We start from the raw sequence: 16,379 nt of genomic DNA, 5'->3' as shown, positions 1-16,379 counted from the left end.
TAACAGCCTCCACTCTTCTGGGAAGGCTTTCCACTAGATGTTGGAACATTGCTGCTATAACAGCCTCCACTCTTCTGGGAAGGCTTTCCACTAGATGTTGGAACATTGCTGCTATAACAGCCTCCACTCTTCTGGGAAGGCTTTCCACTAGATGTAGGAACATTGCTGCTATAACAGCCTCCACTCTTCTGGGAAGGCTTTCCACTAGATGTTGGAACATTGCTGCTATAACAGCCTCCACTCTTCTGGGAAGGCTTTCCACTAGATGTTGGAACATTGCTGCTATAACAGCCTCCACTCTTCTGGGAAGGCTTTCCACTAGATGTTGGAACATTGCTGCTATAACAGCCTCCACTCTTCTGGGAAGGCTTTCCACTAGACGTTAGAACATTGCTGCGGGGACTTCAGCCACGAGCATTCGAGAGGTCGGGCACCGATGTTGTGCAATAAGGCCTGGCTCACAGTTTGCGTTCCAACTCATCCCAAAGGTGTTTGATGGTGTTGAGGTCAGGCCTCTGTGCAGGCCAGTCAAGTTCTTCCACACGATCTCAACAAACCATTTCTGTATGGACCCCATTGAAAGTCACAGAGCTCTTCAGTAAGGCCATTCTACTGCCAATGTTAGTCTATGGAGATTGCATGGCTGTGTTAGATTTTATTCACCTGTCAGCAACGGGTGGCTGAAATAGCTGAATCCACTCATTTGAAGGGGTGTCCACATACTTTTGTGTGGTGTGTGTGTGTGTGTGTATCTATGTATGTTAGTGTATTATGGGGAATCTAATCAGCTCAATTCATTACATTTCTATCTGTAACATTCTGAAATTGTCACCTGTCTCTCTCTGCCTTGTCCAATCAGGGAGATGAAGAAGGGGAATGTGGGTGTGGCCTTGGAGATGTTGGGCAGGAAGTTGGGAGACGCGTTTGGGAGGAAGGTGGACCTTGGACTGACTGGGATGGATGGGGTGGTGCATCCTGGTCTGGCGGTACGTACCTTATTTAACCCCTAACCCTGGGACTGAATGGTACTACAGTGCATTCGGAAAGTATTCAGACCCCTTAACTTTTTCTTCATTTTGTTACGTTACAGCCTTATTCTAAAATAGATTCAATAGTTTTTTTTTCCCCTCATCAATCTAAACATTATATCCCATAATGACGAAGCAAAATGTTTTTGGTTTTTATGTGCAAATTTGTACAAAATAAACTCACATTTACTTGAGTATTCAGACCCTTTACTCAGTACTTTGTTGAAGCACCTTTGGCAGTCAATTACAGCCTTGAGTCTTCTTGGGTATGACGCTACAAGCTTGTCACACCTGTATTTGGGGAGTTTCTCCCATTCTTCTCTGCAGATCCTCTCAAGCTCTGTTAGGTTGGATGGGGAGCGTTGCTGCACAGCTATTTTCAGGTCTCTCCGGAGATGTTCGATCGGGTTCAAGTCCGGGCTCTGTCTGGGCCACTCACGGACATTCAGAGACTTGTCCCTAAGCCACTCCTGCGTTGTCTAGGCTGTGTGCTCACAGTCAAATAGCCAGCCCTTACACAGCCTGGAGGTGTGTTGGGTCATTGTCCTGTTGAAAAACAAATGATAGTCCCACTAAGCGCCAACCAGATGGGATGGCGTATCGCTACAGAATACTGTGGTAGCCATGCTGGTTAAATGTGCCTTGAATTCTAAATAAATCACAGACAGTGTCACCAGCAAAGCACCCCCACACCATCACACCTCCTCCTCCATGCTTCACGGTGGAAACCACACATGCGGAGATCATCTGTTCACCTACTCTGCATCTCACAAAGACACAGCGTTTGGAACCAAAAATCTCAAATTTGGACTCATCAGACTAAAGGACAGATTTCAACCGGTCTAATATCCATTGCTCGTGTTTCTTGGCCCAAGCAAGTCTCTTCTTATTATTGGTGTCCTTTAGTAGTGGTTTCTTTGCAGCAAATCGACCATGAAAGCCTGATTCATGCAGTATCCTCGGGAACAGTTGTTGAGATGGGTCTGTTTCTTGAACTTTTGTGAAGCATTTATTTGGCCTGCAATTTCTGAGTCTGGTAACTCTACTGAACTTATCCTCTGCAGCAGAGGTAATTCTGGGTCTTAATTTCCTGTGGCGGTCCTCATGAGAGCCAGTTTCATCATTGCGCTTGATGGTTTTTGCGACTGCACTTGAAGAAATGTTCAAAGTTCTTAAAATTTTCCGGATTGACTGACCTTCATGTCTTAAAGTAATGATGGACTATCGTTTCTCTTTGCTTATTTGAGTTGTTCTTGCCATAATATGGACTTGGTCTTTAACTAAATAGGGCTATCTTCTGTATACCACCCCTACCTTGTCACAACACAATTGATTTGGCTCAAATGCATTAAATTCCAGAAATTCCAGAAATTAACTTTTAACAAGGCACACCTGTTAATTGAAATGCATTCCAGGTGACTACCTCGTGAAGCTGGTTGAGAGAATGCCAAGAGTGTGCAAAGCTGTCATCAAGGCAAAGAATCTCATATGTTTAACACATTTTTTTTTTTTTGGTTACTACATGATTCCATATGTGTTATTTCAATGTTTTGATGTCTTCACTATTATTCTAAATAGGAATGAGTAGGTGTGTCATAACTGGAATGAGTAGGTGTGTCATAACTGGAATGAGTAGGTGTGTCAACTTTTGACTGGTACTATTAAGGTATTTTTTTTTCTTTTTTTTCTTTTAAACATTTTGCAAATATTTCAACTGTGTTGGCTTTGTCATTATAGGGTATTGTGTGTAGATTGATGAGGGAAAAAACTATTTAATCCATTTTAGAATAAGGCTGTAATGTAACAAAACGTGGAAAAAGTCAAGGGGTCTGAATACTTTCTGAATGTACTGTGTATATGATACTATAAACATGGCTGGAACATCCTAGTGTGGCGGAGTTGTTTTGAACTGTATTGATCCCCACAGGCTTACAGTACACGTTGTCACCATAAGTCAGGGTTCCCTCACTGGTGGCCCACACGTTGTTACCATAAGTCAGGGTTCCTCACTGGTGGCCCACACGTTGTTACCATAAGTCAGGGTTCCTCACTGGTGGCCCACACGTTGTCACCATAAGTCAGGGTTCCTCACTGGTGGCCCACACGTTGTTACCATAAGTCAGGGTTCCTCACTGGTGGCCCACACGTTGTTACCATAAGTCAGGGTTCCTCACTGGTGGCCCACACGTTGTTACCATAAGTCAGGGTTCCTCACTGGTGGCCCACACGTTGTTACCATAAGTCAGGGTTCCTCACTGGTGGCCCACACGTTGTTACCATAAGTCAGGGTTCCTCACTGGTGGCCCACACGTTGTTACCATAAGTCAGGGTTCCTCACTGGTGGCCCACACGTTGTTACCATAAGTCAGGTTCCCTCACTGGTGGCCCACAAGCTGAATTTGGCCCGCTAGTTATTGTATTTGTGTAATTGTTGGACCTAAAGTACTGTAAAAATAAGCTCCAAGTGATACAATTTTGGGAAAATCTGTTCCAAAGTATTCCCACACATGAGAGATATTTGTGATTGTATACAAATATAAGCAAGGTTTGAAATTATTGTTTTAGTCATATTATATCGGTTTGTGCTTCTTGCGGTCAATTTGCACTCTACAAATAATTTGTAATTATGTTCTGACCATCTGCTCAAGAAAAAATCGTCCCGCAACATTCTAGTTGATGATCCCCGTAATAAGTAATCTAAAATAAGTATTTCAGAATGACATCAAAGCTGTGTTTTAAGCCATAATTTAGTCTGGTTAAGAAGAGCCCTTATCTAGTGAACTCAGCGGTGGTCCTTTCCAAATCCTGAAAGTACTGGAATAGCTTGAAAATTAGACATTTTCTCAAGTTGTGACTTCATTTAATTTTTATGTTTTTTAAATCGTTTTTTTAGTGGGTCAGCTTTAATATAGCAGATAGATTGTTGCCTCCATCAATATAACTGTCTGCATCATTTCCAATTCCCCATATATTTGGAGGTAAATATATACACTACCGTTCAAAAGTTTGGGGTCACTTGGAAATGTCCTTGTTTTTTAAAGAAAAGCAAAAAAAATAGTCCATTAAAATAACATAAAATTGATCAGAAATACAGTGTAGACATTGTTAATGTTGTAAATGACTATTGTAGCTGGAAACGGCTGATTTATAATGGAATATCTACAGAGGCCCATTATCAGCAACCATCACTCCTGTGTTCCAATGCCACGTGGACATTTCTTAGTGATCCCAAACTTTTGAACTTTTTAAAGAATATACCTTCCCTTATTATTCCCTACCACCCCTCCCCCAATTGGAGTAAACTAATAAACAATAACAATTACGTTTGGTGACGACACAACAGTGGTAGGCCTGATCACCAACAACGATGAGACAGCCTATAGGGAGGAGGTCAGAGACCTGGCCGTGTGGTGCAAGGACAACAACCTCTCCCTCAACGTGATCAAGACAAAGCAGATGATTGTGGACTACAGGAAAAAGAGGACCGAGCACGCCCCCATTCTCATCGACGGGGCTGTAGTGGAGCAGGTTGAGAGCTTCAAGTTCCTTGGCGTCCACATCACCAACACCAACAAACTAATGTGCTTGGTCCAAGCACATCATGACAGTCGTGAAGAGGGCACGACAAAACCTATTCCCCCTCAGGAGACTGAACATTTGGCATGGGTCCTGAGATCCTCAAAAGGTTCTACAGCTGCACCATCGAATGCATCCTGACCGGTTGCATCACCGCCTGGTACGGCAACTGCTCGACCTCCGACCGCAAGGCACTTCAGAGGGTAGTGCGTACGGCCCAGTACATCACTGGGGCTAAGCTGCCTGCCATCCAGGACCTCTACACCAGGCTGTGTCAGAGGAAGGCCCTAAAAATGGTCAGACTCCAGCCACCCTAGTCATAGACTGTTCTCTCTGCTACCGCACGGCAAGCGGTACCGGAGCGCCAAGCCAAAGTCCAAGAGGATTCTAAACAGCTTCTACCCCCAAGCCATAAGACTCCTGAACATCTAATCAAATGTCTACCCAGTCTATTTGCATAGCTCCAGGTAAATATTGCAATTCTTCAGCCATTACTGGACCTGTGACCAAAAACGAGCTACATATGGACAGTACCAAAATAAATGATCTAATGACTCTGCATCCTTGCAGGAAAATCTGCAGAGCTGGGAAGATTGTATCCCCCATATATATAACATTCTATTGGTTGCAAGAATTTTGTATAATCATTTAAATAGAAAAATTCTACGTTTTGAATCCGGCGTTGTTTTGCGTATCAATTCATAGACCATGTGCCATGGAATCGTTACATCGACAATCTCTTCCCAACTATTTTGCAATCTATATGGCACAGCTGTCAATTTTTTGGTCCTTAAATGAAACGGTTATATATTTTTATTTATCACAATTTTCTTTAACCAATTTTGGTCTTTAATGCAAAAGTTGGTACTTGAAAGTATTATTAAAATGTCAAATGTATTGGTCTTGCGAATTAATGTCCAGGCAGACTACCGTGTTTTATTTCCTCAGGTGTTTCAGCTCGCTCATTCCACCCACACTGCCACTCAGACAAGACAGGTACCAAACAGACTGATTAGGCGCCACCAAGCATCGATAGCTAAAATGACGGGCAAATGTAGATTAAATTCTGCGTTTTGTGCGAATGGAACATTTCTGGGATCTTTTATTTCAGCTCATGAAACATGGGACCAACACTTTACATGTTGTGTTTATATTGTTGTTCAGTAAGTTGACCCACCTTTTTTTTACCACTATGTCACTGGACCCCACCAACCCACACTGTGTAAGGTGCAAAACGTGTCAGACTGACGTTGCGAGTGGGTGAGCTGGCCCTGAAGAGCCTCATGAAGGGGAAAAAGACAACGCTGCATCCTGTGCTGGCACCAGTTCTACATTGTGACCTTGTGACATTTTCTTTGCAACAACCTTGAGAGTTTTTTTGCCAGTTGCCTCATTCTTGGGGCACCCGCAATATTCCGCTTCAGCAAGCGGCAGCCGTGCCCCTGCCGTTCCCGTGCTCCTGCCGTTCCCGTTCTCCTGCCGTTCCCGTGCTCCTGCCGTTTTCCTCACACAGTCCACTCGCCATTCTCCAGACCGGCGACACTAAAGCTGCCAGTCGGAAGCGACTAGAAACAGTTGCATAATAGTAACAAATACAAATTGATGGTCCTTGAAAATAAATATTATTGCTTGAAGAAGTACTTGAATGTCCTTGAATTTGACTTGCCACTGTCTGTACAAACCCTGCATTCTGTCACATGTTGTTTTAGAACCATTCTGTTACTTTGGTGGGAAGCATCTAATGCAGAGTTTCCCAACCCTCTCCTCGGGCCTCTCAGACGTTCCACGTGTTTGTTTTAACCCTAAACTGTTGCACCTGATTCCATTAGTCAACTAATCATCAAGCCTTTGACTAATTGAATCAGGTGTGCAAGTTTAGGGTTAAAACAAAAATGCTAAAAAGTCTGGGGTGGCCCGATGAGAGGGGAAACCCTGATCTAATGAGTGAATGGAATGTATAGATGAAGTCATAGTTTCCCTGTCCCCTATTCTCTCCCAGGACAGTGCCAAGAAACTGGAGCAGAACGTGGCCCATTTTGGCTCCACCGTGGAGAACCTGCTGTACAGATATGGAAAGGTACATTATAGCCTTGACTTATTTCTCATTTTGTCGTTACAGCCTGAATTCAAAATAGATTAAAGAAAAACAATTCTCCCCCATCTACACATAATATCCCATAATGACAAAGTGAAAACGGGTTTTTGGACATTTTTTCAAATGTATTGAAAGTTAAATATGGAAACATCTAATTTACATAAGTATTCACACCCCTGAGTCAATACATGTTAGAATCACCTTTGGCAGCGATTTCAATCAATCAAATGTATTTATAAATCCCTTCTTACATCAGCTGATATCTCAGTGCTGTACAGAAACCCAGCCTCTAACCCCAAACAACAAGCAATGCAGGTGTAGAAGCACGGTGGCTAGGAAAAACTCCCGAAGAGCTTTCCACACCTGGATTGTGCAACAGTTGCCTATTTATTATTTTCAAAATTAATCAAGCTCTGTCAAATTGGTTGTTGATCAGTGCTAGACAACCATTTTCAGGTCTTCCCATAGATTGTCAAGCAAATTTAAGTCAAAACTGTAACTCGGCCAATTAGGTTGTCCTGCTAAAAAGTGAATCTTCCAGTGTCTGGTGGAAAGCAGACTGAACCAGGTTTTCCTCTAGGATTTTGCCTTTGCTTAGATCCATTTTGTTTATTTTTATCCTTGAAAACTCTGCAGTCCTTAACGATGACAAGCATACCCATAACATGATGCAGCCATCACCATGCTTGAAAATATGGAGTGGTACTTAGTGATGTATTATGTTGGGGCAAATCCAACACAATACAACTCTTTGTGTTCAGGACAAAAAGTTTATTTCTTGCCACCTTTGCAGTTTTACTTTAGTGCCTTATTGCAAACAGGATGTATGTTTTGGAATATTTTTTATTCTGTAACGGCTTCCTAACTATGATGTTGTGGATATTTTTTATTTAACCTTTATTTAACTAGGCAAGTCAGTTAATATATAGAACAACAATCTAATATGACCCATGGCCCTTCTAGCTGTCTCTATGTAGAACAACAATCTAATATGGCCCTTCTAGCTGTCTCTATATAGAACAACAATCTAATATGGCCCTTCTAGCTGTCTCTATATAGAACAACAATCTAATATGGCCCTTCTAGCTGTCTCTATGTAGAACAACAATCTAATATGGCCCTTCTAGCTGTCTCTATATAAAACAACAATCTAATATGACCCTTCTAGCTGTCTCTATATAGAACAACAATCTAATATGACCCATGGCCCTTCTAGCTGTCTCTATGTAGAACAACAATCTAATATGGCCCTTCTAGCTATCTCTATGTAGAACAACAATCTAATATGACCCATGGCCCTTCTAGCTGTCTCTATGTAGAACAACAATCTAATATGGCCCTTCTAGCTATCTCTATGTAGAACAACAATCTAATATGGCCCTTCTAGCTGTCTCTATGTAGAACAACAATCTAATATGACCCTTCTAGCTGTCTCTATGTAGAACAACAATCTAATATGGCCCTTCTAGCTGTCTCTATATAAAACACCAATCTAATATGGCCCTTCTAGCTGTCTCTATGTAGAACAACAATCTAATATGGCCCTTCTAGCTATCTCTATGTAGAACAACAATCTAATATGGCCCTTCTAGCTGTCTCTATGTAGAACAACAATCTAATATGACCCTTCTAGCTGTCTCTATGTAGAACAACAATCTAATATGACCCATGGCCCTTCTAGCTGTCTCTATGTAGAACAACAATCTAATATGACCCATGGCCCTTCTAGCTGTCTCTATGTAGAACAACAATCTAATATGACTCTTCTAGCTGTCTCTATATAGAACAACAAAAAGTAATACAAATGCCCACAGTCATCAAGCTAGGTAAGAGATCATTATTAAATATGTTTAAGTGATTGGTAAGAATAAACTAGATCAATGATAATTCATTAACTTGCCCAAGCTTTCCCCATTTCTCCTTCACCCAAATCCAGATAGCTGATGTTCTGAAAGAGCTGCAAAATCTGGATCCCTACAAATCAGCCGGGCTAGACAATCTGGACCCTCTCTTTCTAAAATGATCCGCCGCAATTGTTGCAACCCCTATTACTAGCCTGTTCAACATCTTTCGTATCGTCTGAGATCCCCAAGGATTGGAAATCTGCCGTGGTCATCCCCCTCTTCAAAGGGGGAGACACCCTAGGCCCAAACTGTTACAGGCCTATATCTATCCCACCCTGCCTTTTCTAAGGTCTTCAAAAGCCAAGTTAACAAACAGATCACCGATCATTTCGAATTCCACCGTACCTTCTGCGCTATGCAATCTGGTTTCCGAGCTGGTCATGGGTGTACCTCAGCCACGCTCAAGGTCCTAAACGATATCATAAACGCCATCGATAAAAGACAGTACTGTGCAGCCGTATTCATCGACCTGGCCAAGGCTTTCGACTCTGTCAATCACCACAGTCGTATCGGCAGACTCAACAGCCTTGGTTTCTCAAATGACGGCCTCGCCTGGTTCACCAACTACTTCTCAGATAGAGTTCAGTGTGTCAAATCGGAGGGCCTGTTGTCCAGACCTCTGGCAGTCTCTATGGGGGTGCCACAAGGTTCAATTCTCGGACCAACTCTTTTCTCTGTATATATCAATGATGTCGCTCTTGCTGCTGGTGATTCTCTGATCTACCTCTACACAGACGACACCATTCTGTATACTTCTGGCCCTTCTTTGGAGACTGTGTTAACTTCTTTGCGACAGGGGGGCAGTATTGAGTAGCTTGGATAAAAAGGTGCCCAGATTAAACTGCCTGCTACTCAGTCCTAAAAGCTAGAATAAGTGAAGTGGTCTGAATAGTATCAGAATGTGGAATAAGTGAAGGGGTCTGAATAGTTTCAGAATGTGGAATAAGTGAAGGGGTCTGAATAGTTTCAGAATGTGGAATAAGTGAAGGGGTCTGAATAGTTTCAGAATGTGGAATAAGTGAAGGGGTCTGAATAGTTTCAGAATGTGGAATAAGTGAAGGGGTCTGAATAGTTTCAGAATGTGGAATAAGTGAAGGGGTCTGAATAGTTTCAGAATGTGGAATAAGTGAAGGGGTCTGAATAGTTTCAGAATGTGGAATAAGTGAAGGAGTCTGAATAGTTTCAGAATGTGGAATAAGTGAAGGGGTCTGAATAGTTTCAGAATGTGGAATAAGTGAAGGGGTCTGAATAGTATCAGAATGTGGAATAAGTGAAGGGGTCTGAATAGTTTCAGAATGTGGAATAAGTGAAGGAGTCTGAATAGTTTCAGAATGTGGAATAAGTGAAGGGGTCTGAATAGTTTCAGAATGTGGAATAAGTGAAGGAGTCTGAATAGTTTCAGAATGTGGAATAAGTGAAGGGGTCTGAATAGTATCAGAATGTGGAATAAGTGAAGGGGTCTGAATGGTTTCAGAATGTGGAATAAGTGAAGGGGTCTGAATAGTTTCAGAATGTGGAATAAGTGAAGGGGTCTGAATAGTTTCAGAATGTGGAATAAGTGAAGGGGTCTGAATAGTTTCAGAATGTGGAATAAGTGAAGGGGTCTGAATAGTATCAGAATGTGGAATAAGTGAAGGGGTCTGAATAGTTTCAGAATGTGGAATAAGTGAAGGAGTCTGAATAGTTTCAGAATGTGGAATAAGTGAAGGGGTCTGAATAGTATCAGAATGTGGAATAAGTGAAGGGGTCTGAATAGTTTCAGAATGTGGAATAAGTGAAGGGGTCTGAATAGTTTCAGAATGTGGAATAAGTGAAGGGGTCTGAATAGTTTCAGAATGTGGAATAAGTGAAGGGGTCTGAATAGTTTCAGAATGTGGAATAAGTGAAGGGGTCTGAATAGTTTCAGAATGTGGAATAAGTGAAGGGGTCTGAATAGTATCAGAATGTGGAATAAGTGAAGGGGTCTGAATAGTATCACAACACCTGTGTCTTTTCTGTTCCTACAGACGATAGTAGAGGAGCAGCTGATCCTGAAGCGTGTTGCTGACGTCCTGATCAACCTGTACGCCATGACAGCCGTCCTATCACGATCTAGTAGATCTATCTCTATAGGGCTCAGGAACCACGACCATGAGGTAAAACTGTACTATACAATCACCATTTTGTTGATATACAGTGTTGTAAAAAAGTATTTTCCCCCTTTCTGATTTTATCCGCGTCTGGTGAAAGCCAAACACTGCGTTCCACATTCAGAACCTCTGAATGTCAGGCCATCTATCTGAGCTGAAGAGCAGCTGGGTCATACAGCAAGACAATGATCCAAAACACACAATCAAGTCAACATGAAAATGGCTAAAAAGCAACACATTAGAAGTTTTGGAACGGTTAAAGTCCAGACCTAATCACAAGGGAGATGTTGCAGGACTTGAAACGAGTAGTTCCGGTGTTGCTGAGTTGAGTAGTTCTGCATGGAAGAGTGGGCCAAAACTCCCCACAGCGATGTTAGACTGATCAACAGGCACTGCAGATAAAGGAGGCACAACCAGTTATTGAGTGTTAAGGGGGAAATTACTTTTTCTCACAGGGGAATTGGGTGTTGCATAACTTTGTTTATGAAATGAAATAAGTGTCACATTTGTGTTATTTGTTCATTCAGGTTCCCTTCATCTATTATTAGGTTTTGGTTGAAGATCTGATAACACTCAGTATACCATTTTTTTTTTTTTTTTTAAATAGAGACAATCAGAAAGGGGGCAAATACTTTTTCACCCCACTATCTCTATAGGGCTCAGGAACTACTACCATGAGGTAGTACTGTACTGTACTATACACTAGTATCAGTATGTATACAGTATCAATATGACCACTGTATCAGGAAGTATGCAGTATCAATATTACCACTGTATTAGTATGTATACAGTGTCAGTATCTATACAGTATCAATATTACCATTATCAGGAAGTATACAAGTATCAGTATGTATACAGTATCAATATTACCACTGTATTAGGAAGTATACTGTATCAATATTACCGCTGTATCAGGAAGTATGCAGTATCAATATTACCACTGTATCAGGAAGTTTACAGTATCAGTATGTATACAGTATCAATATTACCGCTGTATCAGGAAGTATACAGTATCAGGAAGTATACAGTATCAATATTACCACTATCAGGAAGTATACAAGTATCAGTATGTATACAGTATTAATATGACCACTGTATCAGGAAGTATACAGTATCAATATTACCACTATCAATATTACCACTATCAGTATGTATACAGTATCAATATGACCACTATCAGTATGTATACAGTATCAATATTACCACTATCAGTATGTATACAGTATCAATATGACCACTGTATCAGGAAGTATACAAATCAAAATCAAATCAAGTTTATTTTATATAGCCCTTCGTACATCAGCTAATATCTCGAGGTGCTGTACAGAAACCCAGCCTAAAACCCCAAACAGCAAGCAATGCAGGTGTAGAAGCACGTACAAGTATCAGTATGTATACAGTATCTATATTACCACTGTATCAGGAAGTATACAGTATCTATATTACCACTGTATCAGGAAGTATACAGTATCAATATTACCACTGTATCAGAAGTATACAGTATCTATATTACCACTGTATCAGTATGTATACAGTATCTATATTACCACTGTATCAGGAAGTGTGCAGTGTCAGTAAGTCTTAATCCAACACATCCAGGCTGAATCACATCCGGCCGTGATTGGGAGTCCTTCAGGGCGGCGTCGCCGGGGTAGGCCGTGATTGGGAGTCCTTTAGGGCGGCGTCGCCGGGGTAGGACGTGATTGGGAGTCCTTTAGGGCGGCGTCGCCGGGGTAGGCCGTGATTGGGAGTCCTTTAGGGCGGCGTCGCCGGGGTAGGCCGTGATTGGGAGTCCTTTAGGGCGGCGTCGCCGGGGTAGGCCGTGATTGGGAGTCCTTTAGGGCGGCGTCGCCGGGGTAGGCCGTGATTGGGAGTCCTTTAGGGCGGCGTCGCCGGGGTAGGACGTGATTGGGAGTCCTTTAGGGCGGCGTCGCCGGGGTAGGCCGTGATTGGGAGTCCTTTAGGGCGGCGTCGCCGGGGTAGGCCGTGATTGGGAGTCCTTTAGGGCGGCGTCGCCGGGGTAGGCCGTGATTGGGAGTCCTTTAGGGCGGCGTCGCCGCGGTTGGCCGTCATTGTAGATAAGAATTTGTTCTAAACTGACTTGCCTACTTAAATAAAGGTTAAAATAAAACATACAGTAGGATCTAACATGGTAATATTTTGTTTTATTATTCACGCGTCTTGAAGCTTATTGGTTGCTACACGAACCAACAGCGTAGTATGATTTCTCCCATTTAGTTCTGGTTGGTTGTTTGCCTTCCTCGTATTCTGCCGTGTGATGAACTGAGAGCTCCTATTGTTGTAGGTGCTGCTGGCGAATACGTTCTGCACTGACGCCTTCTTCAAGAACAACTACTGGATGACTCAGCTACAGAAAAGTGAGTAGGACAGAGTTGGCACCCTATTCCCTTTATAGTGCACTACTTTTGATGAGGTCTCATTGTGGGGTGCTTACATTTATACTAGTTCACACATGGACGCTTGTGTATATTGGAAATGTGTATTTTTGCATATCCCAACCATCCCTGACACCTCCAACAGGGACCCTGGAGCCGTTCGGGGGAAGTGCCTTGCTCAAGGGTCATTGGAAGGTTTTTACCTTGTCGGCTCGGTGACCTCAATACACAGCCAGCCAGTCACAGCATCACGTGTGATCAACATATTAACATATAATTGTAGCAGCTATTATAATTAGTGAACTCTCATATGTTTTGTTTCTGTTACACAACGTCCTCGGAGAGAGAATCAGTTACACAACGTCCTCGGAGAGAGAATCAGTTACACAACGTCCTCGGAGAGGGAATCAGTTACACAACGTCCTCGGAGAGAGAATCAGTTACACAACGTCCTCGGAGAGAGAATCTGTTACACAACGTCCTCGGAGAGAGAATCTGTTACACAACGTCCTCGGAGAGAGAATCTGTTACACAACGTCCTCGGAGAGAGAATCTGTTACACAACGTCCTCGGAGAGAGAATCTGTTACACAACGTCCTCGGAGAGAGAATCTGTTACACAACGTCCTCGGAGAGAGAATCTGTTACACAACGTCCTCGGAGAGAGAATCTGTTACACAACGTCCTCGGAGAGAGAATCTGTTACACAACGTCCTCGGAGAGAGAATCTGTTACACAACGTCCTCGGAGAGAGAATCTGTTACACAACGTCCTCGGAGAGAGAATCTGTTACACAACGTCCTCGGAGAGAGAATCTGTTACACAACGTCCTCGGAGAGAGAATCTGTTACACAACGTCCTCGGAGAGAGAATCTGTTACACAACGTCCTCGGAGAGAGAATCTGTTACACAACGTCCTCGGAGAGAGAATCTGTTACACAACGTCCTCGGAGAGAGAATCAGTTACACAACGTCCTCGGAGAGAGAATCAGTTACACAACGTCCTCGGAGAGAGAATCTGTTACACAACGTCCTCCTCTGGTGTGCAAAAGAGCAGAAAAGTAAATAAATGAAAACAGTATGGGGATGAGGTAGGTAAATTGGGTGGGCTATATACAGATGGACTATGTACAGCTGCAGCGATCGGTTAGCTGCTCGGATAGCAGATGTTTAAAGTTGGTGAGGGAGATAAAAGTCTCCAACTTCAGAGATTTTTGCAATTCGTTCCAGTCGCAGGCAGCAGAGAACTGGAAGGAAAGGCGGCCAAATTAGGTTTTGGCTTTAGGGATGATCAGTGAGATACACCTGCTGGAGCGCGTGCTACGGGTGGGTGTTGCCATCGTGACCAGTGAACTGAGATAAGGTTGCGCTTTACCTAGCATAGCCTTGTAGATGACCTGGAGCCAGTGGGTCTGACGACGAACATGTAGCGAGGACCAGCCGACTAGATCAATAGTTATCAGATCAATAGTTGTAGGCTAGTTTGTGTGTGTGTGTGTGTGTGTGTGTGTTGTCTAATGAATGTATTTTGTGTGTTGTCTAATGAATGTAGTTTGTGTGTGTAATGAATGTAGTTTGTGTGTGTAATGAATGTAGTTTGTGTGTGTGTGTGTAATGAATGTAGTTTGTGTGTGTAATGAATGTATTTTGTGTGTTGTCTAATGAATGTATTTTGTGTGTTGTCTAATGAATGTAGTTTGTGTGTTGTCTAATGAATGTAGTTTGTGTGTTGTCTAATGAATGTAGTTTGTGTGTGTAATGGATGTAGTTTGTGTGTGTAATGAATGTAGTTTGTGTGTGTGTAATGAATGTAGTTTGTGTGTGTGTAATGAATGTAGTTTGTGTGTAGGCTAATGAATGTTATTTCTGTTCCAGACTCACCTGAGAACCAAGATGAGAACATTAAGAAGATCGCCAGGGAGGTTCTGGAGAAGAGAGCCTATGTCTGTTCCCACCCTCTGGACAGAACCTTCTAGAACCTGAACAGAATAACAGAACTCTGTGACTGGAGGAGACATGGTGTCCTATTGCCTATGCAGTGCACTACTTTGGGCCAGAGCCATATGTAGCAACCTAAAAGTAGGGCACTGTAAAGGCATTAGGGGGCCACTAGAGACTGACCTCGGGGTCCTGTGACCCTAAAGCTCCATCCATGGCTACATGCCTCTACTCTTGTATTGTGAACGAGCAATAACTAACTCAGTTCTGAAGCAACTCTTGATATGATGATAATTTAATTCTGTATATCATTTCTATCTATGATTGACTATAATGAGCTTGTTTTACTGATGGTACTTTGGTTGAAGTGAACAGTGGTTGTAGATTACTGGCCTTTCTATTAAAGGGTTTTCTTCATCCAAAGTGCTTCTTGTCTTCATAGTGTGGTCTTCATAGTGTGGTCTTCATAGTGTGGTCTTCATAGTGTGCTCTTCATAGTGTGCTCTTCATAGTGTGCTCTTCATAGTGTGCTCTTCATAGTGTGGTCTTCATAGTGTGGTCTTCATAGTGTGCTCTTCATAGTGTGCTCTTCATAGTGTGGTCTTCATAGTGTGCTCTTCATAGTGTGGTCTTCATAGTGTGGTCTTCATAGTGTGGTCTTCATAGTGTGGTCTTCATAGTGTGCTCTTCATAGTGTGCTCTTCATAGTGTGCTCTTCATAGTGTGCTCTTCATAGTGTGGTCTTCATAGTGTGCTCTTCATAGTGTGCTCTTCATAGTGTGCTCTTCATAGTGTGCTCTTCATAGTGTGCTCTTCATAGTGTGCTCTTCATAGTGTGGTTTCAGTCTGATGCTGCGTCCAAATGGCACCCTGTTCCCTGAACAATAAGTAGTGCATCATGTAGGGACTGTGGGGCCATTTGGGACTCAGATAAGTGTAGGTGCAAGGTCACATCCCTGGCTGGCTGTCATTGGCCGGCTGACTGTCTGATGTCATAGGGGGGTGGTGGGTTTCTGGCAGATATGGACACGCCTCTCCTCTTCTGTTAGGGGCGGAGCCAACCTCTAGTACTGAAAGGACCTCTGCTTCAGGAACTCCCTGCAGGAAGTGACATCACACTTATGTTTTATGGGCCTTAAGGCTGGATAGACCAGAGGAGACAGCTCCTATAACCATCAGTTACAGACCCTATGTCCCTCGTTTCTAATCGAATCTTTTGAAGTCATCTTTATGTCTCTTTACTGTTATGATTATCTTGTGAACATAATGTTAGTCTGTATGTTAAAGGTTGTGAGGTAACGTACATGACGTGGT

At 42.7% G+C, this 16,379-nt stretch overlaps 1 protein-coding gene across 1 annotated transcript in view; it reads left to right on the top strand.

Moving 5' to 3' along the window:
* Positions 1–15,488, top strand: part of acad9 (acyl-CoA dehydrogenase family, member 9) — a 44,505-nt gene extending 29,017 nt beyond the window's left edge. Inside the window, exons 13-17 of the mRNA XM_071364969.1 lie at positions 860–986; positions 6,604–6,681; positions 10,610–10,738; positions 13,038–13,110; positions 15,003–15,488. Of these exons, the coding sequence (XP_071221070.1) occupies positions 860–986; positions 6,604–6,681; positions 10,610–10,738; positions 13,038–13,110; positions 15,003–15,103 (508 nt within the window). The 3' untranslated portion in view covers positions 15,104–15,488. The remainder of the gene's footprint in view (positions 1–859; positions 987–6,603; positions 6,682–10,609; positions 10,739–13,037; positions 13,111–15,002) is intronic.
* Positions 15,489–16,379: the final 891 nt, after the last annotated feature.

The sequence above is a fragment of the Salvelinus alpinus genome, chromosome 2 (assembly GCF_045679555.1).
Source record: "Salvelinus alpinus chromosome 2, SLU_Salpinus.1, whole genome shotgun sequence".
Lineage (NCBI taxonomy): Eukaryota > Metazoa > Chordata > Actinopteri > Salmoniformes > Salmonidae > Salvelinus > Salvelinus alpinus.
Note: the sequence above shows the minus strand (reverse complement) of the source record. Positions and strands in the feature narration are given on the sequence as shown.